The sequence below is a fragment of the Bos indicus genome, chromosome 22, assembly GCF_029378745.1.
Source record: "Bos indicus isolate NIAB-ARS_2022 breed Sahiwal x Tharparkar chromosome 22, NIAB-ARS_B.indTharparkar_mat_pri_1.0, whole genome shotgun sequence".
NCBI lineage: Eukaryota > Metazoa > Chordata > Mammalia > Artiodactyla > Bovidae > Bos > Bos indicus.
The window spans coordinates 28,789,382-28,811,741 of NC_091781.1; the positions used below are offsets into that span (position 1 = coordinate 28,789,382).

Consider the following 22,360-nt stretch of genomic DNA (forward strand, 5'->3'; position numbering starts at 1 on the left):
GACTGAGCGACTGATGCTTTCAGGTCCTCTTACAGGTGAATTTTTTTCTTCAGTGGAAAATACTGTAGCGCCCCACTGTCCATGGTTGGTTGAATCTGTGGATGGGGTAGAACTGTAGATACAAAGGCCAGATTAACCCTGTCATTGTTCAAAGATCAACTGTATTTGGGGTTGGAGGAGAGCCCTTTCCAAGTGAGCCAAGGTCTTTGGCTGCCTTCCATCCTAAAGAGTGGCCAGCATTGATGGGCATCCTGTCACGTTTCTCTCCCCCTATAGGATGAGATGGACCCATTGTTCCTGCAGTGTAGGAACAGCAGGAGACACAGGTTCCATCCCTGGGTTGGGAAGATCCCCTGGAGGACGACATGGCAACCCACTCCAGTATTCTTGCCTGGAAATCTCATGGACAGAGAAGCCTGGCGGGCTATGTCCACGGGGTCTCAAAAAGTCAGACATGACTGAAGCGACTTAGCAAGCCCGTGTTCAGCTGCAGTGAGGCCTTGTACCAGGTGTCCGTTCCTTCCATCACAGTTTAGGTTCAGTCTCATCCAGTGTAGCTTCCAAGATGAGGTCTGGGGAGGAGGTAGAGGTCCTGTATTCTCTAAATGACTATGACCAGAAACTTAGAAAATCCAAACACAACAAAGCCCAGATCCCTTACCTCTCTTTCTACTTAATTTTCTGATGTCACCAAAAGGGACTTGTAAATCTGGTCAGACCAGGTTTGTTCTTCCCATTTACACGCCATTTGAGAAATCCGGTCTTTCTTCCTGTATGTTTCTTCTCTCTGACTGCATGTTTAATCCGGTCTTTCTTCCTGCATGTTTCTTCTCTCTGACTGCATGTCCAGTCTCAGTTTTCCCAATTTGAAACTAAGCTAATTGCAAAAAAAAAAAAAAAAGTCAGAACTTTTCATACTAATATCTACTGGGAAAAATGAAGTATAATATTAATTAAAGCAGCAATACAAAGAGTTTATTTTAAATTGAGGTACCAGGCATTGAGATCCATGCCATATTCATGGCAGAATAGTTGAAATGCAATTTTATCTGCATAATTAAGTTTTAGATGCTTATGGATTTTTTAAAAAATTGAGATCTAGATCGCAGCTGTTCTAAGAGCTTTTTCTCCATGCATGTTCAGCTTCTTGACCTGTCTACTTTTATACTTACTGTGTGGATGGGTTTTTTTTTTTTTTTTAATGTTTTACCTTGAACTTGGATGCCTCACTCTTAACTGTCTAAAGAAATGGAAATTAGTCATGCTGCCATTATGTAATTTTGATGACATCAGGCCATGTATTTCTACACTGATACAACTGCTGGCTTTGACAGGTGACTTAAAGAGGAGCACAGAGTGAATGTCAAGGCTGTCCTTTCAAACCAGCGAATCTAGCAGAGACTGTTAGAGCAGAAAAGGCAAAAAGCAGCCTTGGGTTAAATTCATTATTTGAACTTCAGATGGTGTGGTGGTACGAGAAAGTTGGCACAGCTACATCCTTTTCTTGTTGGGAATAGAAATAAAAAGGGAAGGCAAACATGTTGTGTACCACACATCTGTCAGGACACCTTGACTTTTGGGTACAGATCACAAAGGTGTTATAACTAGTACAAGTTAACTGAGCAATCTGACCAAGTGGTTTTAAACTTAAGTTTTGTGTACTCTGGGTTACATTAGCAAGCTGCCTTTACTGAACAGGATCCTACCGTTTGCCAGACATTGTTTTAGACTCTGGAAGACAAATGAAAAGCTGTGTTCTTTCCCATCAAGAGGTTTGCCACAGAAGGTGATAAATAGTGACACTATGTATTATGTAGTGGCTGGGACGCAGACATACCTATGTTCATCATGGCTGTTGTTTCCTAGCTGTGAGCTTGGCTAACACCTTCGGTTGAGCCTCAGTTTCCTCTTTTATGAAATGAGCAAGAAAGCACCAAACTAGTAGGGTTAAATGATGCAGTATATAGAGAGTACTTGGTGGGTAGCTATTAATTAACAGACAGTGTGACAGGCATTTTGAAAGAACCCAAACTAGCTTGGGTGGAGGAGGGTGGGGTTGGGCAGTTAGTTGGCAGCCAATTCCTAAGGAAGCATGGCCCATGTTGAGACTTGATGGAAAATTAGGTTTGGGTTGAGGTTTGTGTTTTCTAGGCAAAGGGAACATTTATAAAGTATGTGTTTGCTTTGTGCTGATTTCATTTGTGGCTATACAGATAACATGTAGAATTTCAATAACACATATGTAATTTAATAACTGAGAAGCTTTCATAAAGTTAAACTAACTCATGTTTGTGTTGTTAAGGACTTTATGCTACTTTCTAACAGAGCCTGACATTGAAGCAAATTCCCACACTTTGATTCTCTTCATTTTGATCACTTTGATATAGTTCTTCTGTCATCCCTTTTTATGGTCCAGTGATCTCTGAAAATTAATGTTAAAGATAACTCATAAATTATCCCTCCTCATAATATGGTCTCATCAAAATCCCAGAATTCTAGCCAGGCATCTACTAAGTTACCCATTTTAAGATGATAGCCATGTTGGGTTTTATTTTGAGATGCTCTTACAAATGAAGGCCAACCAGTGCTTTCTTTCAGATGTTTTGAATCACCATTTCTTTCTCCTTTACTCTTTTTGACTTCTTGTTATGTATGGTTCAAAACTTTAAAGGACAGAACTATACCCAGAAAACACAGTCATATCATAGCTATAATGTACCAAGAGTTGAAAAGAAATTCTGCTCTTACTGTATAGAGTTAGCAATTTATATTATTTTTTCTATGCTGGCTTTTAGCCAGTAAACATATCCACTATTCTTCTAATCTCCTAGAGATGGGAGCCATTTCTTAAGAGCCTTCAACCATGAGCTGGCCTGTCACTGAATGATTATGGTCAAACCTGGTCAGCTAATAGGAGGATCTCAGATAGCCAATGGATTCTAACTTAGAACAGTTCAATCTTGTCTCTGGTTTAAGATGTATTAACCTGAGATGCCACATCTGCCCAGAACAGGAAAGCATATTGTTCTTAGTTTACATTCCCATTAAAGGAATGCTGGAGAATGCATAGCCAGAGACTGTGTTAAACACTGTTTACTGCCCACCTGATTGTTACTATCATGTGTTTGTTGGTGGTGGTGTTGTGTTTCTCTGTTGTCATTAGATAGTCATTTTCCCAGAAGTGAAAAGTGCATGGAACTTGTCCATTTATGTGCTGTATTTCTAGTTTTGAAGTCCCTTCACTGGTTTAAAACTCTTAGAGAAATCTTGGTGTCAAAAGTCTTTCCTCCATGGACAGAGTTGGCTTCACTGAGGACCAGGTGAGCATAGAGAATCCTTAACTCATCAGAGAGGTCTGTTAGTGTATCACTGCAGTGAAATTAGTTACTGTGGTTATTATGCAAGGTACCTGCTTTTTTGTTCTCCGGGCCAGGCAGTGAACTGGCGGAAAATGGTCACTCATCTGCAGTGCCTTGGAGCAGAAATGATTCTTTTGGATTTAGGTCTGAACAATTTTTTAGGCCCATGTGTTGTGTAACTAGCCCACAGCTAGCTACAACCCCACAGGGAGGCAGGTACATTGAGTCCCCTTCTAGCCAGTGGTTGTGCGACTGTCTGAAGATGGACCAGCTCTTTCCTTTGCTCATAGCTCTTGGATAAGTGCTTGGCAACTTGAGAGAAAGAGCAGTCAGTGTAAGAGATGTAAAACAGAGAAGAAAAAAAAGTGCATGCTTCCCAAGCTTCTTGGCTATGATGCTGCAGTCACCTATGGTGATTTAGTAGGAATACACGGGATCAAATATGTCCTTGGAGTAATAGTATACATTGTTGGGGGCAGGATGGTTTTAATGTACTTTTGGTTCTAGAGTGTCAGCTGCCAGTAGCCTAGTTATCTGTTAGCTTATTTGTCACATAGCACACTGCAAAAATAGTTTGAATAAGACTTACAATGAAAACATAAACTTTGAAAGAATGCCTAAAACTGCCTCACATGTGATTTTCTAGAATCACCTGATCCAAATGTTGCTTGTCTATTGTTCAAAAATACAAGGTAAAGAAGATTGAAATAAGAATTAAAAATTTTTCACATTCTTTGTCAGTATTTCAAGGGTTAGCTATGTAGTCAGGAATATCTGAATTTTGGTAAATTACTAAATGTTTATTGTGGAGAATTTTGAAAATAGGGGAAAGTTATTTCTGTGTCCATGGAGATGCCATGATAGCCTTGAGCAGTGGGAGAAGTTCAGGTTGTCAGGGCTGTCCCTCAGTGGGTTCTGCTTCTAGAGAATATCCAGGGCATCTGTTGCCTTTAAGAACACTGCTGCATCTAAAATAGCAAATAATCTTAAGCTGTAAAAAAAACTCAAACTTATAAGATAAGTGAAGTTGCATCCATATATGAGGTACATCAATACAGGAGGTAGTTTTTGAATGTCCTAGTAATGCCTAATGTGATTGGCCTGTGAATCTCTGTAGAATTTGCCCTTACTGCAGTAAGATTATACATAGTTATGAACTATAAAATTAAAGTAAGTATGAACTATATTTTTAAAAAAAAGAAAATAGGGGAAAGTTTAAAGAAAAATAAACAACTGTAATCCCATGTGTGAAACGATGCCCGACACACATCAGACTCCCACATGTTTGTTCAGTGACTATAGAAATATGAGTGTGTTCAGGCTTAAGATTTTTTTCCATGTGTATTTGTCTTTTTTTAAAAAAAGAAAGAAAATAGAGATCAGAACATAAGTACAGTGTAACTTCACTTTAAATTTTAAAAGTTGATTTCTTTGGTCATTGCTGTTATTATTGTTATTATTTTGTGACAACTGGAAGATTTGAACTTGCCTGTGGCCCCTAGCAAGGGGCAGCCTCACTTTAGGCATGTCTGTTAAATGAAACTTGGAAATTTCTTAAAAAAAAAATATTTAATTTGCTTTATTCAGTGATTCATGAATCAGCATCCCATCTAGCAAGTAGAAAAGAGCTCCTATAATTTCATTAGGTAATGGTTGCAATGAATTCTCATTAAACATGTAACCTTAATTCCACACACTTTTTTCAGAAAATCTCTGGTGTGTAGGGTCATTTTTCACTACTGCCCACAGCTGCCTTTAGGTCTTGTCCCCACAGTCCTGCCTGATCACCTTCAAATTCCCTTCCTTGTCACAGTCTCACTTCTGCCAAACTCATCTGTTTACTCCCCGTTTCCCTATGAGAACTATCGCTCCATCTAAATGGTCTCTTTCTGTTGTGCCCCTAACCTACCCCATTTTAAGTCTCTGCTCCTTTACATGCCACCCTCCAAGCTGGCATACCTACCCCTTTTCTTCACTCACTGAATTATTTGCTATGAGAAAGAAGAAAGTGTTAGTTGCTCAGTCGTGTCTGACTCTGCGATCCCATGGACTGTAGCCCATCAGGCTCCTCTGTCCATGGAGTTCTCAGACAAGAATACTGGAGTGGGTTACCATTCCCTTCTCCAGGGGATCATCCCATCCCAGGGATTAAACCTGGGTCTCCTGCACTGCAGGCAGATTCTTTACCATCTGAGGTGACCTAGCTCCAAATCTTGCATTTTCTATTAACTCTCATGTCATAGTAGGGCATGTCATATTGAGAGGCAGTATTCTGGGGCATCATGCCATAGAGGAGCTTATGTAAGCTTCAAGTGAATGTCTTTTTGGTTGACTCTGAAACCTTTAAGTTAGTAGTTGTCATAAAACTCCGTGTCCCCCCTCCCGACCCCCTGAACAAGAGAGAGAGGGAAAGCAAGAACTTGGCATATGCGTGCCCTGACAGTTTTTTTCTCTGTTGCAATTTAAACTGTTTCCCCAAATTCTCATAGTTCCCTTGGTTGTCCCTTGATTTTTTCCTGTTTGAATAACATGGCTAACTTGGTTTCATCAGTTCTGTGAGTTATGATTGGGTTCCTTCCTCCTGTCTTCAAACTTAGCCTTCAGGGTTACCTACTTTGTAATTAAAGTAGGTCTGTGGTGGTGGGGAGATGGAGATCCACACTCATTAGGTACAGTTACCCTGGGCCACTTTGATAAGACACAAACACCTTGACTTAGCCAAATGTAGTTTTAGGCCTTCTAAGTATTTATTTCTCTTAACCCATTGAGCAGTGAAGTGTTTATTGACATTCTTTCCCTCTGCATATAAGGAAGCCACATAAATTGTGAACATTTTTGAAAAAGACATGGTCTCTGTTTTGAATTTAGTACCCCCTTAACTACTGAATAATAAAAATGTGATATAACCAAATGGGCCAAGAACACATGGGTAGCAGAGCACAGTGGGTAGCTTCTGGAGTCAATAAGATCAGAATTTAGATCCTCCACTCAAGGGCACTGTGAGTATCTTATGGTCCTTGAGTCTCAAAGAAAGTTTCTCTTTCTTTGAAATGAGCAAGGGAGGTTATAGGGAGAATCAACCGTGTTTTCTTTCCACTTCTCTCCTTTTCAGGGTTGGGTCAATAATTGTGATGCCTGGGGAAGTCAGTCCAGGCCTCCTGAAGGGAGCTGAGCTGTGAAGGCAGGCTAGAATTCTACTAGGTGAAATGAAAAAGTAAAGGCCTTCCAGATGTGAGGAACCGATCAAGCCACAGACTGGTTCATAGAGCCTTGCAAGCAAGTGCAGGGAACCACTTGATGAAAACAGTGCATCAAAATGTATGAGAAGGCTTGACAGGAGAAAGTCTGCGATCTGACGAATGCAGAAGAATTTATAATCTAGGATGAGTGAGGATGGGTTATTGGGAAGTGGTGGAGAAAGGGTAGCTCTGAGAGGCATTTCCAGGGAAAAATCATCAGAGCTTGGTGTGTGAGGCTAGGTGATTGGCGAAATTGCAAGGGTTTAAGCAGGTGAAGAGTCAGACACAACTGAGCGACTTCACTTTCACTTTTCACTTTCATGCATTGGAGAAGGAAATGGCAACCCAGGGTCACAAAAGAGTTGGATATGACTTAGCAACTAAACAACCACAAAGCAGGTGATTACTGTGTCATTCATTCATCATTAAAATACTTAAATCAAAAATCTGCTGCTATGGGGTTCTGTTCTAGATACTGAGGATTAACCACTGAAAAAAATAGAAGTCCCTGCTCTTTCGAAGCTTAGTTTCTAGGGTTAATTGTGTTAAAAATTTAGTGGCTGCAATTTTGGCATCTTGAGGTGTTATTAGGCAGCTCATGATGCTTTTATTATGTCTAAAAGTCAGTTGGGAAATGTCAGTGAAAGCACATCCAGTGTCTTCACGAAATGAATAGACAGTATTTTCGTGTTTTAGGACTATAAAGATAAGAATAAAGCAATTAAACTGAAAATGCTGTATTTCACAGATCAAAGTAAGTGCTACTACTGTAGATTTAGTAATTTGCCTTATAGTTGATAAATTTCAGGGACTATCTTGAAGTTTGGAACACCTAGAGAGTTGTTGTTGAGTTGTGAAAGGTTCCTTTTGTAGGTTTGGGTTTGGGTTAAAATTAGGTTCATTTAACAAACAGGATTTAGAAAAGGCAGAGGAACTAGAGATCAAATTGCCAACATCCGTTGGATCATCGAAAAAGCAAGAGAGTTCCAGAAAAACATCTACTTCTGCTTTATTGACTATGCCAAAGCCTTCGACTGTGTGGATCACAACAAACTGTGGAAAATTCTTAAAGAGATGAGAATACCAGGCCACCTGACCTACCTCCTGAGAAATCTTTATGCAGGTCAAGAAGCGACAGTGAGAACCAGACGTGGACCAACAGACTGGTTCCAAATAAGAAAAGGAGTACGTCAAGGCTGTATATTGTCACCCTGCTTATTTAACTTATATGCAGAGTACATCATGAGAAATGCTGGACTGGATGAAGCACAAGCTGGAATCAAGATTTCTGAGAGAAATATCAATAACCTCAGCTATGCAGATGACATCACCCTGATGGCAGAAAGCAAAGAAGAACTAAAGAGCCTCTGATGAAAGTGAAAGAGGAGAGTAAAAAAGTTGGCTTAAAACTCAACATTCAGAAAGCTATGATCATGGCATTGGGTCCCATTACTTCATGGCAAATAGATGGGGAAACAGTGGAAACAGTGACAGACTTTTATTTTTGGGGTTCCAAAATCACTGCAGATGGTCGCTGCAGCCATGAAATTAAAAGACGCTTGCTCCTTGGAAGAAAAGTTATGACCAACCTAGACAGCATATAAAAAGCAGAGACATTACTTTGTCCACAAAGGTCCGTCTAGTCAAAGCTGTGGTTTTTCCATTAGTCATATATGGATGTGAGAGTTGGACTATAAAGAAAGCTGAGCACTGAAAAATTGATACTTTTGAACTTTGGTGTTGGAGAAGACTGTTGAGAGTCCCATGGACATCAAGGAGATCCAACCAGTCCATCCTAAAGGAGATCTGCTGCTGCTAAGTCGCTTCAGTTGTGTCCGACTCTGTGCGACCCCATAGACGGCAGCCCAACAGACTCCCCCATCCCTGGGATTCTCCAGGCAAGAACACTGGAGTGGGTTGCCATTTTCTTCTCCAATGCATGAAAATGAAAAGTCAAAGTGAAGTCACTCAGTCGTGTCCGACTCTTCGCTACCCCGTGGACTGCAGCCTACCAGGCTCCTCTGTCCATGGGATTTTCCAGGCAAGAGTACTGGAGTGGGGTGCCATTGCCTTCTCCATAAAGGAGATCAGTCCTGAATATTCATTGGAAGGACGAATGTTGAAGCTGAAACTCTAATACTTTGGCCACCTGTTTCGAAGAACTGACTCATTGGAAAAGACCCTGATGCTGGGAAAGATTGAAGACGGGAGGAGAAGGGGATGACAGAGGATGAGATGGTTGGTTGGCATCACCGACTCAATGGACATGAGTTTGAGTAAACTCCTGGAGCTGATGATGGCCAGGGAGGCCTGGCGTGCTGCAGTCCATGGGGTCACAAAGAGTTGGACATGACTGAGCGACTGAACTGAACAGGACTGAACAAACAGGAAGTAATTAAGTTGGACAAGACTTCGATACTTGATACCTTTTTTCCAAGTGATTTTGTCAGTTTGTTTTTGAAGCAGAGTTATGATATTTTATATTTTTCAGTCTGAGTTTTCTTCAGTTCTTTAAGGTGGAAAAATTTATGTTTGTTCTAGGTAATTCCTTGACAAAAAATATTGATTTAAGAAATAGAGACATTTGAAAATATAATTTTCCATGATATTTTGAAAGCTTGAATTAGGGAAACATTATCTAATTAAAGCTATGATACATTTAAATATTCATTTACTTATGATAACTTCTCTCCTTGTTATTTTAATGTACCTTGTCATATCTTATGGTGTTTTTATGGTAACCATAGTTAATCAACTATAACAATAGAGTATAAAGATTTTTCTATAATTCTTCAGGAAAGAAATAAAAAGGTTTGGACTTAATGATACTGATATGATATCTTGCAATAAAATAATATGAAAAATATTTAAAAATGATTAAAACTCTGAGCTGCTATACATATGTTACTCCTCCATATGTGAATTTCTCAGTTAAAAAAATCAGATTTTTTTTTTCTTGAGGATAATTTTATTTTTTTCAATTTCCTTTAGGGAAAAGTGCAGTTTTAAAGTGTCTACTGGACATTCACAAAATTTTTCAGGAAAATGACCCAGCTTATATTTTAAATGATCTCTACATCTCAGACTACTGTGTGTGGATCCAGAAAGCCAAGTAAGTTTTGAGTTATGTATGCTACATGCTCCCATTTCTGAAACACTGAAGAAAGTGAAATAACCTGGAGGTTAGTTTTAATGAGAGAGAAACCTCTACACCTACCAAATACTTGAGAAGTAATGGATCAACATGGGGTACTTGGTGAAGTTGCTTAGGGAGGAGGTGCAGATGACAGAAAGGTGAAGTTTTCTAGAAAAAATTAGCAATAGCTTGGAAAATAAATGTTAAACAGTTGTGACTATTCATTGTTATGCTATTGACTGTTCCCAATGAAATCACAAGACTGTTCTATCTGAACCTGTATCTGGAGTTTATTTATAGGGGAGTGTGAATGTGAGTGTGTGTGCTAGCAAATGTTTAACATGACAGGATAGAGACCTAATCAAAATAACTGTGCCCTCTTTGGTTAATCACTGGCAAATGGAATCCTTTATCAGAGTATAAGAACAACTTTCAGAGCCTAATTAAATGTATCTAAGGGTCTGAACGGAGAAGGCAATGGCACCGCACTCCAATACTCTTGCCTGGAAAATCCCATGGACAGCGGAGCCTGGTAGGCTGCAGTCCATGGGGTCACTAAGAGTCAGACACGACTGAGCGACTTCACTTTCACTTTTCACTTTCGTGCATTGGAGGAGGAAATGGCAACCCACTCCAATGTTCTTGCCTGGAGAATCCCATGGACAGAGGAGCCTGGTGGGCTGCCGTCTATGGGGTCGCACAGAGTCGGACACGACTGAAGCGACTTAGCAGCAGCAGCAGCAGCAAGGGTCTGAACACTAAGAAATGAGCTCCTTGAACTTGGTATGTAAAAAAAAATTTTTAATTGTTTACCATTGTCTCATTCAAGGAGGCTTATCAAGTTTAAAAATACAATGAATTTTCATTTTGTTAAGAATGTTCTATAGACCTGATTCTTATCAGACATGCCTAAAATATCCATCTTAGTAGCAGGAGACTGTTAATTGAGAACATACAAAAAGAGCCTTTGATTGGAATAATTCTTAGGTGCTATAGAAAATGATGGCATAATATCATTTGTGACTTAGAAGATAAATGATAATATTTTTACTATTACTGTGAATGGTAAATGAATGCGTTAGGATGGCTTTTAATGCCTGTTTTGAACAAGCCATTATACAGAATTTATTTTTGATTTCTGTTCACGGGGAAGCAATTATATTGCAGAGTGAAGTAAGAAAAAAACTTGAGGCTATACCTGTTGTAAGCAAAATGCTTAGGGACTGCTCAAGATAATGCCTAATAGCATACAGCAGGTGGTGTCAGCATTCGAAGTAGAAATCTAGATTTCACCAGATGGAAAATTGCATCTTTAACCCCTGAGGTCATAATGGTATGTCATCACTTCATTTGATCCTTCTGCTAATTGAGCTTATCAAATACCCTGCTGCCATTTCCCGTTGTTTTCATAATAAAATTAAATTGAAAAGTCTATTTGTGAGGGTTTAGGTTTTTCTTTTTTCTTTCAGGGTGAGGATTTTATAAGCATGTAATGAGCATTGAAGTTTATGCTAGGATCCCATTTCTGAGAGCGCCTCCTTGCTCTGTTTGTGGCATTCTTTATTGACTAGAGAGATCTTATTTCATTGAAGTAGAAGAGTGTAATACCCTCAAGTTGATGTGGGGATTAATAGGACTTTCTTTCGCTTTAAAAGTTTTCCCTTTGTTTTAAGTTGCCGGAAATCAAATAACATTCTTAGGCTACTTGTCATTGTTGTGGTGACAGTAATTTTTAAAAAGATGTTAATGTATAGGGAGCAGAATAGAAGAGAGAAACAACAGGAATGCTTCAAGTTGCTTTGGAAAAGAAATTTTCAACTTTATCATTTGACTGTAATGTCCCTTTCTCTAAGTAGGTTGTGTTGTTTTCACTTTGTGTGTTATGTTTTACCTATTTTCCCCTCCCCCTTGAAGTAAGAGAACTGAATTTTAAATTTTCTAATATCATTCTTGATTTTTCAAACACAGAATAATTGAGCTTTCTAGTATCATCTTAATTGTGAACTCTGAATTAATAATACTATGATGAATGTCCATAATTTTCATAACTAATTTCTTCCTTTCTTTCACTTTCTATCTCATTTCTTTTCCAAACAATTTATTAGTGAAATCTAGTGCCTTATTTTTATGTATTAAAATAGTTCTGCATTTTCCTTAGTCTCTAGTTGATGCTTTTTATTTTTAATAATGACTGTATAAAATTTTATTTGAAATACCAGACAGGTGCTACATTCTGACTAGCATTCCGTTTTTACAGTCAGACATTTACTTTGGCAAAAACTTCCTGGAATATGGGCCGCAAAGTCATTCTTATGGTGAATTAATGAAGTTAGGACAACAGTTACCATGAGGTTTTGCTTTAGTGCTTCATAGTTTTCCTTGTAACATTTGTGTCCTGTAGAGCACACTTGCAGGTCTTAAAAACTGAAGCTCGTGTATTTTTATTTCGAGTTATAGACTCTGCACATTACTTTTCTAAAAAGAAATGCTTCATGCTATCCTTCATCGTAAGCTGCATTGTAAGTTTCAAGTGTGGTGGCTCCTACAGCAAACACACCCTGGGTAGCAGCATGCAGGGGTGGTTTGCTTGAGGTCATATATCTTATAAGAGATATGTCTGTGATAATCTCAGGTCTTCTGGCTCCAGGTTGCATGTTTTCCCAGATATGCCACCTAGACAAGCAGTTGTCTCTGTCCATGATATGGGGTGGGGTAGAGAGTGAAGAGGGGAACCTTTCCTGTAGAGAGCTTTTCCTTTAGGAAGAGGGATTAAGGATTTATCTGTCTTCCTCAGGGATGTTCCCATAGCACTTGGTTTAGAGATCACTTGGGCACACACTGTGTCTGCCTCTCATTGTAGTAATTTAGGTGCATATCTCTTTCTTCCTCTAAAAATTTAAAATCCATGTGAATAAGCACCTATCTGTGCCTATTACAGTCCCTTGTGAGCACAGTAAATTTCAGTTGAATTGAATGGTACCTCATAGAGCCAGTTGAAGGAACACATCTTTTTTTTTCCCCCTCAACTGAACTATAAATCAGCTCTAACTTATTTTTATTGAAATTTTTAGCTACATTTTAGCTATATAAGATTTTGCCTTTCCCCTGATTTCCTTCTGGTGGGCTGTGCTCACCAGTAGCACTGGTAGTTCTGACCTACTGAAAGTTTAGCATTTTACACTCTTTAGTATAAGCTGGAGTGGAAAAGCTTACACAGTAAAATATGTTCCAGCCCTGCCTCTCATTGACAATAAGACTTTAGCAAGTCACTCCATTATTTCATCTAATGCATTCAGTGTTAGTATTTTAATGCATGGTGTATTTTAAAATGACACAGGATAAAATATGATGTTTTCTATGTCAAAGATTTTGGATTTTTTTTTTAAAGTAATTAAAATCTAAAGTCCCAGCTAACTTCACTGTAAGTCAGAGCTTGTCCGTGAAGATTCTATATCTTCGTTTTCTCTGGTATAGTTTTTTAAGGTAGGTAGTTATAGGGGAGAAAAGAAAATATATGTCTTTGAAACACTGAACCTTTTTACATTGAACTGATAAATGGTTTGCTGCTGCTGCTGCTAAGTTGCTTCAGTCGTGTCCGACTCTGTGCGACCCCATAGACAGCAGCCCACCAGGCTCCCCAGTCCCTGGGATTCTCCAGGCAAGAACACTGGAGTGGGTTGCCATTTCCTTCTCCAATGCATTAAAGTGAAAAGTGAAAGTGAAGTCGCTCAGTCGTGTCCGACTCTAGAGACCCCATGGACTGCAGCCTACCAGGCTCCTCCATCCATGGGATTTTCCAGGCGAAAGTACTGGAGTGGGGTGCCATTGCCTTCTCCAGATAAATGGTTTACTCTCATTAATACTCTTTGTGCGTTTGTTTTTTTCACTGCTTTTTTGCATTGTTCCCACCCACCATGAAATGCAATCTTATTTTGCAGCCCTTTGGACACTAATGTGCAAAGTTTGTAGAGGTAAACAGCTCCATTGCTAGAGAATTTTATTTGATAAATCCTGGACCTCAGATTCTGTAATAGAGCATGTTCTGCTCTACGGCAGCTCTTAGCACACCTGGCGGTTGCTGCGCACCTTTCATTGGTCAGCTTCCACAGTGGGCCCCTCCCCCAAGCGAATGACTGTCCAACAGCGACCGTTAGTGGTCCTGCTCAGCCATTGGTCAGTTTTGCATTGGGCCCTTCCCACAATGAATAATTGTCAAAGAGCAACCGTTAGTGAGCCATTCAGCCAGCCGTCAGCAGAGCTGTGGTCCTGAGGTGGAGAGTGAGGTAAGAGGTGGATCGCGGCTTTCTCCCGGTGCCCTCTAGCTCACCTGGCCTTGGGCCAGCGCGTGAGCTGGGTGGTCCAGGAAACAGGCTGGGGTCTGTGTCCTGTAGGGCTCCAGAGCCCTCGCCAAGGCACCCCACTGGCTGGGCCCGCTTTGAGGTGGGGTGAATCTTTTCTGTATCCGTGCCTCTGTGACCTGAAGGCCGCAGCCGTCTGCCTGGCATGCGCTCTGCTCGCCCTGCCCCCGCCATTCCAACTTCCTGAGGAACTTGAGGGTCAGTTGGGTCTTAGGTGCCTGGCTCCCTCCATGATGACAGCAGGGCAGGGTCTGGGGACCGGACCCTGAGGGAGCTGCCAGCTGAGACCTACTTCCTCAGCCAGGACCTGGGCACTGGCGGGAGGACCCAGGCCGAGTGGTATGTGAAGGTTTTGGGGCAGAGTACCTGGCCCTGCGGGAACCTCTCCTCTCAAGCCAGGATCTGGACCTCAGAGGGTGAAGCTATGCCCTGGGACCTTGCTCTTTCTTGTCAGAACGGAGAATAACATTTGTTTAGTGTAGATTTATAGGAACATCATTGACATGACCTCAAGAACAAAGAATCTGGTACCAAAAAATTTGCAGCAGCTAATCACTCCCTTCCCTCACCTTTTCTATGAGGAAAACTTTCAGAGAGTTTGGGGTTTTTAAGGCAGGAGCCACCCATCTCCTTGCAAGGCTCTCAGTAAACTTTTTCCTGTTCCAGACTCTGATGTTTTGGCATTGTTTGGCCTCACTGTGTATCAGACACACAGACTGGCGTTTCAGTAATATTTCCTCAATTGTGAATAAACTTAAGCTATTTCTGCACTAAAATCTTAAAATTTTAGAAAACTTAAAACCTTATATTGCTTCATACTGCTTTGGTTGCTTCCTCTGTGTGTGTGTTTTGGTAGGGAAAAGAATTATGTTCCTGAGAAGAGTATAGATCTCTTCTGGCTTTCTCTTGTTCCTGGTTTATCTGCCAAAAGCCATGGGAATGGTGGTAACTGATGCAGAGGTAAACCATCAGCATTGGATGTAAAAGAATTATTTTTTTAATCACTAATTATCGAGCCCTACCATGTGCCAGGAACTGAGGTGATAAAGCCACTCTGGTGAACATGAGACACGCCACGTTGCAGCTGACCTTCTAGCAGGAAACACAGATATAAGGGGAATATTATTCTGTAGCCAAATAGCGGCTGCAGTGGGAAAGTATGGTGCTGTGGAACCACCTAGAAGGCCACATGCCTAGTCTTAGGGTCTCAGAAACCACTTCCAGAAGGAAGAGTTGAAGCTGAGAGCTGAAAGGTCAGTAGGGGATGGTCGGATGCAGATGGGGAAGCAGGTATGGAGAGTATTTCAGACAATAGGGACAAAAGAATATGGACCTTTTAAAGAGCTTGAAAGCTCAGATTAGTTGACTGTTGGTACCGGAATGAGAGGAAAGAAATAAGGCTGATTCTTATAGAGCCTTAGCCACATGAAGATGTTTGAAATTTATCCTGGAAGAGCGTGGAGAATCTAAAGAGTTTAAGTGCTGGGGTATGTATGTGAGTGACATGGTGAGATTTAGATTCTGGGAGGGTCCATCAGGTCACATTGTGGGGAATGAACTGGCATAGGAACAGAGCTCAGATTCAAGCTGGAAAGGCTGATTTCAGAAGAAAAGGTGATGGAAGCAAAAGGCAGTTGTAGCCTGAGTGAGGGCAGTGAGAGTGGGGCAGGAGACGAGTGGTCAGGGGTAGATGAGAGAGGACCAAGTAAGAATTGGATCTCAGGCAACGGTGAGAAGTGGGGGAATCAAAGATGAGATCTGAATTTTGACTTGGCCAGTAAACCAGGTGGTTGGAGGTGCATTTGCTGAAATTAAATCATATTGGAGAAGGGTATAGGATGGAGGAGAAGGGAGGTGAGATGAGTTCAGTTTTTAAAATGTTGATTTGAGATCTCTAAGGAGTATCCGTGAAAAAAAGAGTCAGGAACATTTGGATCACAGCTGGAAAAGATGTATGGAGAAGAGCTGGACAAAGAAAGGATGTGAATTAATAGCAAAACATAAAAAATGGTATCTGGTTGCACAGCACTGTTTCACATATGAGTATAATAATAATCAGGAGTGGATGCATTCCAGGCTGGGCAAACAGCATCATGCAGAGGAGTAGACAAGTTAAACATGTAAGCAACATGGAGAATAGATTTCCTGGTTGTAGCTCTGGTGCATTGAAGGGCAAGAATGGATGTGAGGCGTTTTTGCTTTTGGATCACAAGTTCTATCTGTCCTTTAGTGTCCCTTATTATTGAATAAGAGAGTCTGCAGTTAGCCTGGGGTTCCGGCGTTTTAGTAACAGGGCCAGATATGAAACCTTTATTTCTCTCTTCAGCGTCTGGAGACTACAACAGTATTTTTACTTAGAAATCGCTTGGTTACAAACAAGAAACCCACTCAGACTTTTATAGTAAAAATGGGGACGTTATCAGAAGGCTTTCGATTATCTTCTGGGACCCAGGTGCTGGGAGTGCAGTTGGACCCCTGAGCTCAAGGCACAAAGTACAACAGTTGGCTGACTTTCTGGTGACCTGTGTCCCTCATGTTGCTTCTTTCTGTAAGTCCTTGCTGCTCTTCTTCCTTGACGCACGAGAAGGAGAGTGGCTTTTCCACTGCTCTGAGTTTCCATGTGCCTAGTTTCAGTAGAGATGGACTAGAGTCACTTGCTTATGATTCCAAGGGAGGAGCATGTGGTTGATCCAGTGTGGGTCAGTGTTCTGGTCTAGTTGCCTTGATGACAGTGGGCATGTGCCCCCTAAAGTGGTATACACATAGTCCCAGGGCCCACTTTGTCACTAGTGGGTGGCCTTTCTCAGAGCAGGGTGTGGTGCATGTGTGGCACCAAAGAGGACTGCTGTAATTTCATGGCACCTATCTGAGCCATAGCTGAGGGAGAGCCCTGCTGCCCATGTCATTGATGATCATAATAAAAATACAGTGCTGCGGCTGATTTCAGAGGTCTGTTTAATTCAGGCATAACCAAATGATAATCAGGCACTCTAGGTGGTTTCACTTCTTCAGGGGAAGTTACTTCTCTGACAAATGGTACAATGTTAAGTGTTACATTAGCTGCTAATGATTAGCATGTAGAAATTTCAAGAAACAATTATGCAGAATTTCAAGCAAGTTAAACCTCCCTTGAATTGAAATCATTCTTGGTAAGGTGCTTATTCTGGCCTGTCAAGTTGCTCTTCAGTTTTACTGTTTATTTTTAATTAAATCCACAAATTCATCCTAGATGGGAGTGGGTTTTATCTCCGTAAGAAAAGATTAGTACATGCCAATCTCCATTCACTTGTAGCCCTTAGTGAGGTTTCATATAGAAAGGATTTACTTAATGGTTCTTCACCTTATCACCAGTAGTTCAGCAATGCCCACTGGGGACTGCTGCTCTTCATTAGACTTCTCTAACAAGAAATGTGCCAGTGAATCATGGGATTATGAATGTTCCTAAAGATTTCAGGTCAAAATAACCCTTTGTAAAGATACGAATGCTCCCTGTAACTATATACATTGAGAAAACTTGTCAAAGAATCCTGTATCTGACCATTCCAAGGTTTGTGGAGCTTTTTGTTGTTGTTGTTTTTGTTTGTTTTTTAAAATTTGTAATATCCTTTTTTTTTTTTTAAGTAGCCTTTGGAATAGTTTTTAGATTTTGGAATAGTTTTAGATTTACAGAAAAATTATGAATATGGTTTAGAGAGTTCCCAGATGTCCCAGACTCAGTTTCCCCTATAATTAACTTTTTATATCCATATGGTCATTTGTCACAAAGAACCATTATTGATACATTATTGTTAGCTAAAGCCCATTGATTTATTTAGATTTTCCTACTTCTTAACTAACATCCTTTTCCTATTTCAGGATATCACATTTTGTTTTGTTTTTTACTAAGAATGGGAACTCAGATCAGTTAAGCTCTGTTTCTTGCCTGTTTTGTTTTTTCAAGAGCTTAAATGTTATCAAAAGGCAATAAAATATTATTGAGATATGTTAAGATTTACCTGAGGGGCTTAATACATACAAACATTATAATCCAGACCTTGGGAAAAAAATATGTTTGGAAGGTGGGAGAATTTTTAGAAATTTGAAGACATAATTCATTTATCATTTTTACTTCTACCTGTACTGTGGGTATTGTGATTTTGCTAGATTAATAAAAATAGAACAGATTTGTAAAAATAAAGTAAGACTTTATATTTTCTTACTGATTTTCTAAAGGTGGAGGATTTAGTGGAGAAAGTGTGAATACAATTTCTTGTAAAAAAGAAACTTGCAGGGGTGACTTGGCAGCTCCCAGACCGGAAAGTGCCTGCATTTATTGCTACATGGAGGTTTGTGTGTGTCACGCCCATTCAAGAGCTACAGCTGGGTGGCTGTGTTTGGTTTTTGTCTCTGTCCTTACTCGTTTCATTTCTGCATACTTGGCTTCAGACTTCTCAAATCCTTAATTTTGGCTTGCTGGAGCCCTGGCTTTACAGGGAGTATAATTAGCTACTGTGTGAGCAAATTGGTATTTTCCTTCACCTCCCTTGCTCTAATGTACTTTTTGCATGTCAAAGGTCTTGGAAGGATTCTCAGTGGAGAAGATCTGCAGGATCAAGTGAGTTTAGGTGGGGATTGATGTAGTCAGCTTTTGTAAACCAGTATTTTCTGCTTCAGATAGAATTTTCCCTGTGCTCGGATGGTCTTCACATCTCATTCAGAGAAGAGGCTTACATTGATTAATGTGGTGTATGTGTGGTTATCGTACTTAGAAAGTGCTCTGTTTAAGAAGAGCTTTGTCAAGAGCGTCCTTTGAATGGAGTCACAAGAAAGCTTTTTTAAAAAAACTGACAACTTCAAGTACAGTTTCCTTTTTCTTCTGCCAAATATGATTGAAACCCAATCCTTGTTATAACATAATTATCTCAACCTAAGCCAACAGGGAGTTGCTGTCTTAATGTAAGGGGTGTGAAGTCCCCTAAATAAATAGAGGATTAATTACATTCACAGCATGTTGTGAAGGTGATGAGATTGATTGTGATCATTTGGTCCCATTTCCTGCTCTGACTACTTTCCTGAATAAATAGAAGCTGGGAAAATTATAAATAGAGCTTTAGAGAGTATTGTGCCTGGGATGGGAAATGATGTTGGAAAAGGGCCTCTGAAGTTTATTTCTCAATTGTAAGTGATGTATAACATTTATTGTAGATAATTTTATCATTGATTATTTGCTGTTCTCAGTTTAAACAGTCCAGGAAATAGTGTTTATCTTGTAAATTATAAATATTAATAGAGCATTGAAAGAATTTGACAGATTCTTTTTTAAATGGATGGGTTTCAGCAAATTCCTGATCCATTTCTAGATGTTTTCACTCAGTGTGGCCTTTTAGAAGGTTTACACTAAGGAAAGTGTCAGCTTTTCCATGCTTGTGTTGTCATTTCCTCATAGAAGCTTCTTCTTTTGTTAAAATGATGTAGTATTTTCATGAAGAGTACTGTTTTCTATTTTTATTTTATGTTTATCTTATCTCTTTTTCGTGTATAGTTTTCTAATACTGTAAAATTGTGGTTACAATTTAGATGTTTATTTTCTAAATCTATTGTAGTCACCTTCAAAGTGAAGTGATCTTAGGCCATGGAGAGCATAAAACAGTCTTTAGAGTGCAGGAAAACTGTATAGATCTGTGTTTATTAAGAAAAATATTAAGCTTCACTAATATTTAATATATGGAGCAGTAGCAAAAATCATGTTTTGTGGGTACCAAACTTTTAAAATAATGGTCTGAAGTTTAGAGGAACAACCATCCTTGTTTCCAAAGGGAAGCAGTATATTTATTCTCAGCCTGAATTATGGCTGGGAAGGGGTTGTTTCACGTAAGAAACTGGAGTTGAGGTTCAGGGACTCCAGTCAGGCTCTGTCAATTGCTTGAACTTAGTTGAAGACATAGAAACTCAACTTTTGGAGCTTGAGATTTATGCTAGCTATGAAATGGTCCCTTCCTGCTTTAGTTGTATGTTCTGTTTGCTTAGTGGGGAGAGAGAAGCCTGACTTGGAAGGCGGGGCCTTTGTCAATGGTAGCACATATTTCTTGGACACTTTGGACTACAGAGGCTTTGTCTTTTGCTTTTGAGCTTCTTATTGTTAACCTATAGTATGAAAGAACAAAAAGATGACTATCATTATGAGGCAAAATGATTGAAATTTGAAATGGATGATTATATAGATCTGGGAGTGGGATGAGATAGAGGTTCTTTCTCAAGATGTATGATTCTGTGAAGAATCATTTTGTTATTTCATTGTTAATTACTGATTTGAAAAAATAATTATTGAGCATCTGCTCAACCAGGAGTTAAGAGAAGTGGTGAATTTTAACATTTTAGGATTTCACCTAGAATGTAGTAGGTCCACTACTTGCAGAGGCCTTGTGGCAGGAGGGAATTTTATATGTGTTCAAGAAACTGAAGGAACCAGAATGTCTGAAACCTAAAAGGTGTATGTATGTGTGGATGGATCAGGATGTGGCTGGTGCTTCAGGCAGGGCCCAGACTGTAGAGTATCTTCTGTGTAATGTTAAGAATCTTTATCTTAAGTGCAGTGGGAAGCTGGAAAAAGATCGTAGGTACATGATGGGAGATCACTAGGGTAATAGTCTGAATTGCATATTGTACCAGCTAGAAAGGTTCTTGTAAAGGATGAATGTAACCTGACGAGGAAATTAGGATTTAGAAACTAAAATGAATTTGAGGAGAGAGGGAAAAGACATCTTGGAAGATTATGCCTGAGTTTGTGGCTTGCACAGCTGAAGAAGTGATGAGAACACATTTGGGAAAAATAATTCTCAGCCTGTTGACTTTTGTTAGAAAAATTCCTCTATTTACAGAACTTGGCTTCTTTTGGGGTGGTCTGCTAAAACTAATGGTTAGTTTTCTTTCTTTGCCTCTGTGGATTTTTTATTTTTTAATTCTTTAATGGAAATATTGGATTCAGTTATCCAGCTTATTTGCCTTTTTTGTATGTTTATAAAGTTTATTTTTAAAAAATATTTTCTTATGAAATATTACAATAATATAAGATATATGTGTATACTTTAAGAATAATAAAAAAAGTGAACATGCATGTACTTACCACCAATCCTAAGAAGTAGAGCATTACCAGTTTCCTAGAGGCACCCTATAGGAGCAGTTCCAGTCATATTTCTCTCCTCCCTTTGCTAACCACAATTCTGAATATTGTGTTAATCATTACCTTGCTTTCCCTTATGGTTTTGCCATCGTATTTATCCCAAGTTTAGTTTTAGTTTCACTTGCTTCTGAACTGTATGTAAATGGAATCATACTGTATGTGTTCTTCTGTTACTTGCAATTCTCACATAATGTTTTTTCTTTTCTTTTTATTTATCCATGATGATGCATATAGAAAATGAAAGTGTTAGTCACTCAGTCATGTCTGACTTTTTACAACCCTATGGACTTTAGCTCCCCAGGCTCCTCTGTCCATGGAATTCTCCAGGCAAGAATACTGGGTTGCTGTTCCCTTTTCCAGGGGATCTTCCTGACCCAGGAATCGAACCTGGGTCCTCCTACATTGCAGGCAGATTCTTTACTGTCTGATCCACCAGGGAAGCCACCAGGGAAGATGGTGCACATAGGTATAGTTTATTTTCCTGCTGTGTGACTTGACTGCAGTTTGTTTATCTATTGTAATGTGTGTTGTATTGTTGATGAATGGTTCCCATTTTGGGTTATGAGAAAAATCCTGCTCTGAACATATTTGTTCATGCTTCATGGTACACTTGTGCAACTTTTTGAGTAAGCCCTTTTACTCTGGAGTGGAATTGCTGGGATTTAGGGGATGGCTATAGGCCAGTTAGACTTCACTGGGTAATGCCAAGCTATTTTCCAAAGTGGCTGTACCAGTTTATTTCAACTTATTCCCTAGCTCATCCTTCATACCAACACTTGTATTGTTCAGATTTTAAATTTGACATTCTATAAGGCTGTGAAAGAGTTTCTTTTGTAATTTTCATTTTCTTGGTAACAAGTGTTATCTAAGCATCCTTTCATGTGTTTATTAGCCATTCATGTCCCTTCTTTTGTGAAATATCTGTCTGTTGTATTGGCCTAATTTTCATTAGGCCTATCTTTTTCTTTTTTGATTTTTAGATTTCTCTGATAGTCTAGATACTAGTCCTTTATTGATTAAATATGTTGCAAACATTTCCCCCCATTTTGTAGTTTATCTTCCAGTCTCCTTGTAGTGTCTATATAAACAGAAGTTTTTAATTTTAACGT

General features: G+C 39.5%; 1 protein-coding gene across 2 annotated transcripts in view; it reads left to right on the forward strand.

Moving 5' to 3' along the window:
- Positions 1-22,360, forward strand: part of SHQ1 (SHQ1, H/ACA ribonucleoprotein assembly factor) — a 104,941-nt gene that overhangs the window by 50,687 nt on the left and 31,894 nt on the right. For both annotated transcript variants that reach the window (XM_070776324.1, XM_070776325.1), the window contains one exon: positions 9,590-9,710. In XM_070776324.1, the coding sequence (XP_070632425.1) occupies positions 9,590-9,710 (121 nt within the window). The remainder of the gene's footprint in view (positions 1-9,589; positions 9,711-22,360) is intronic.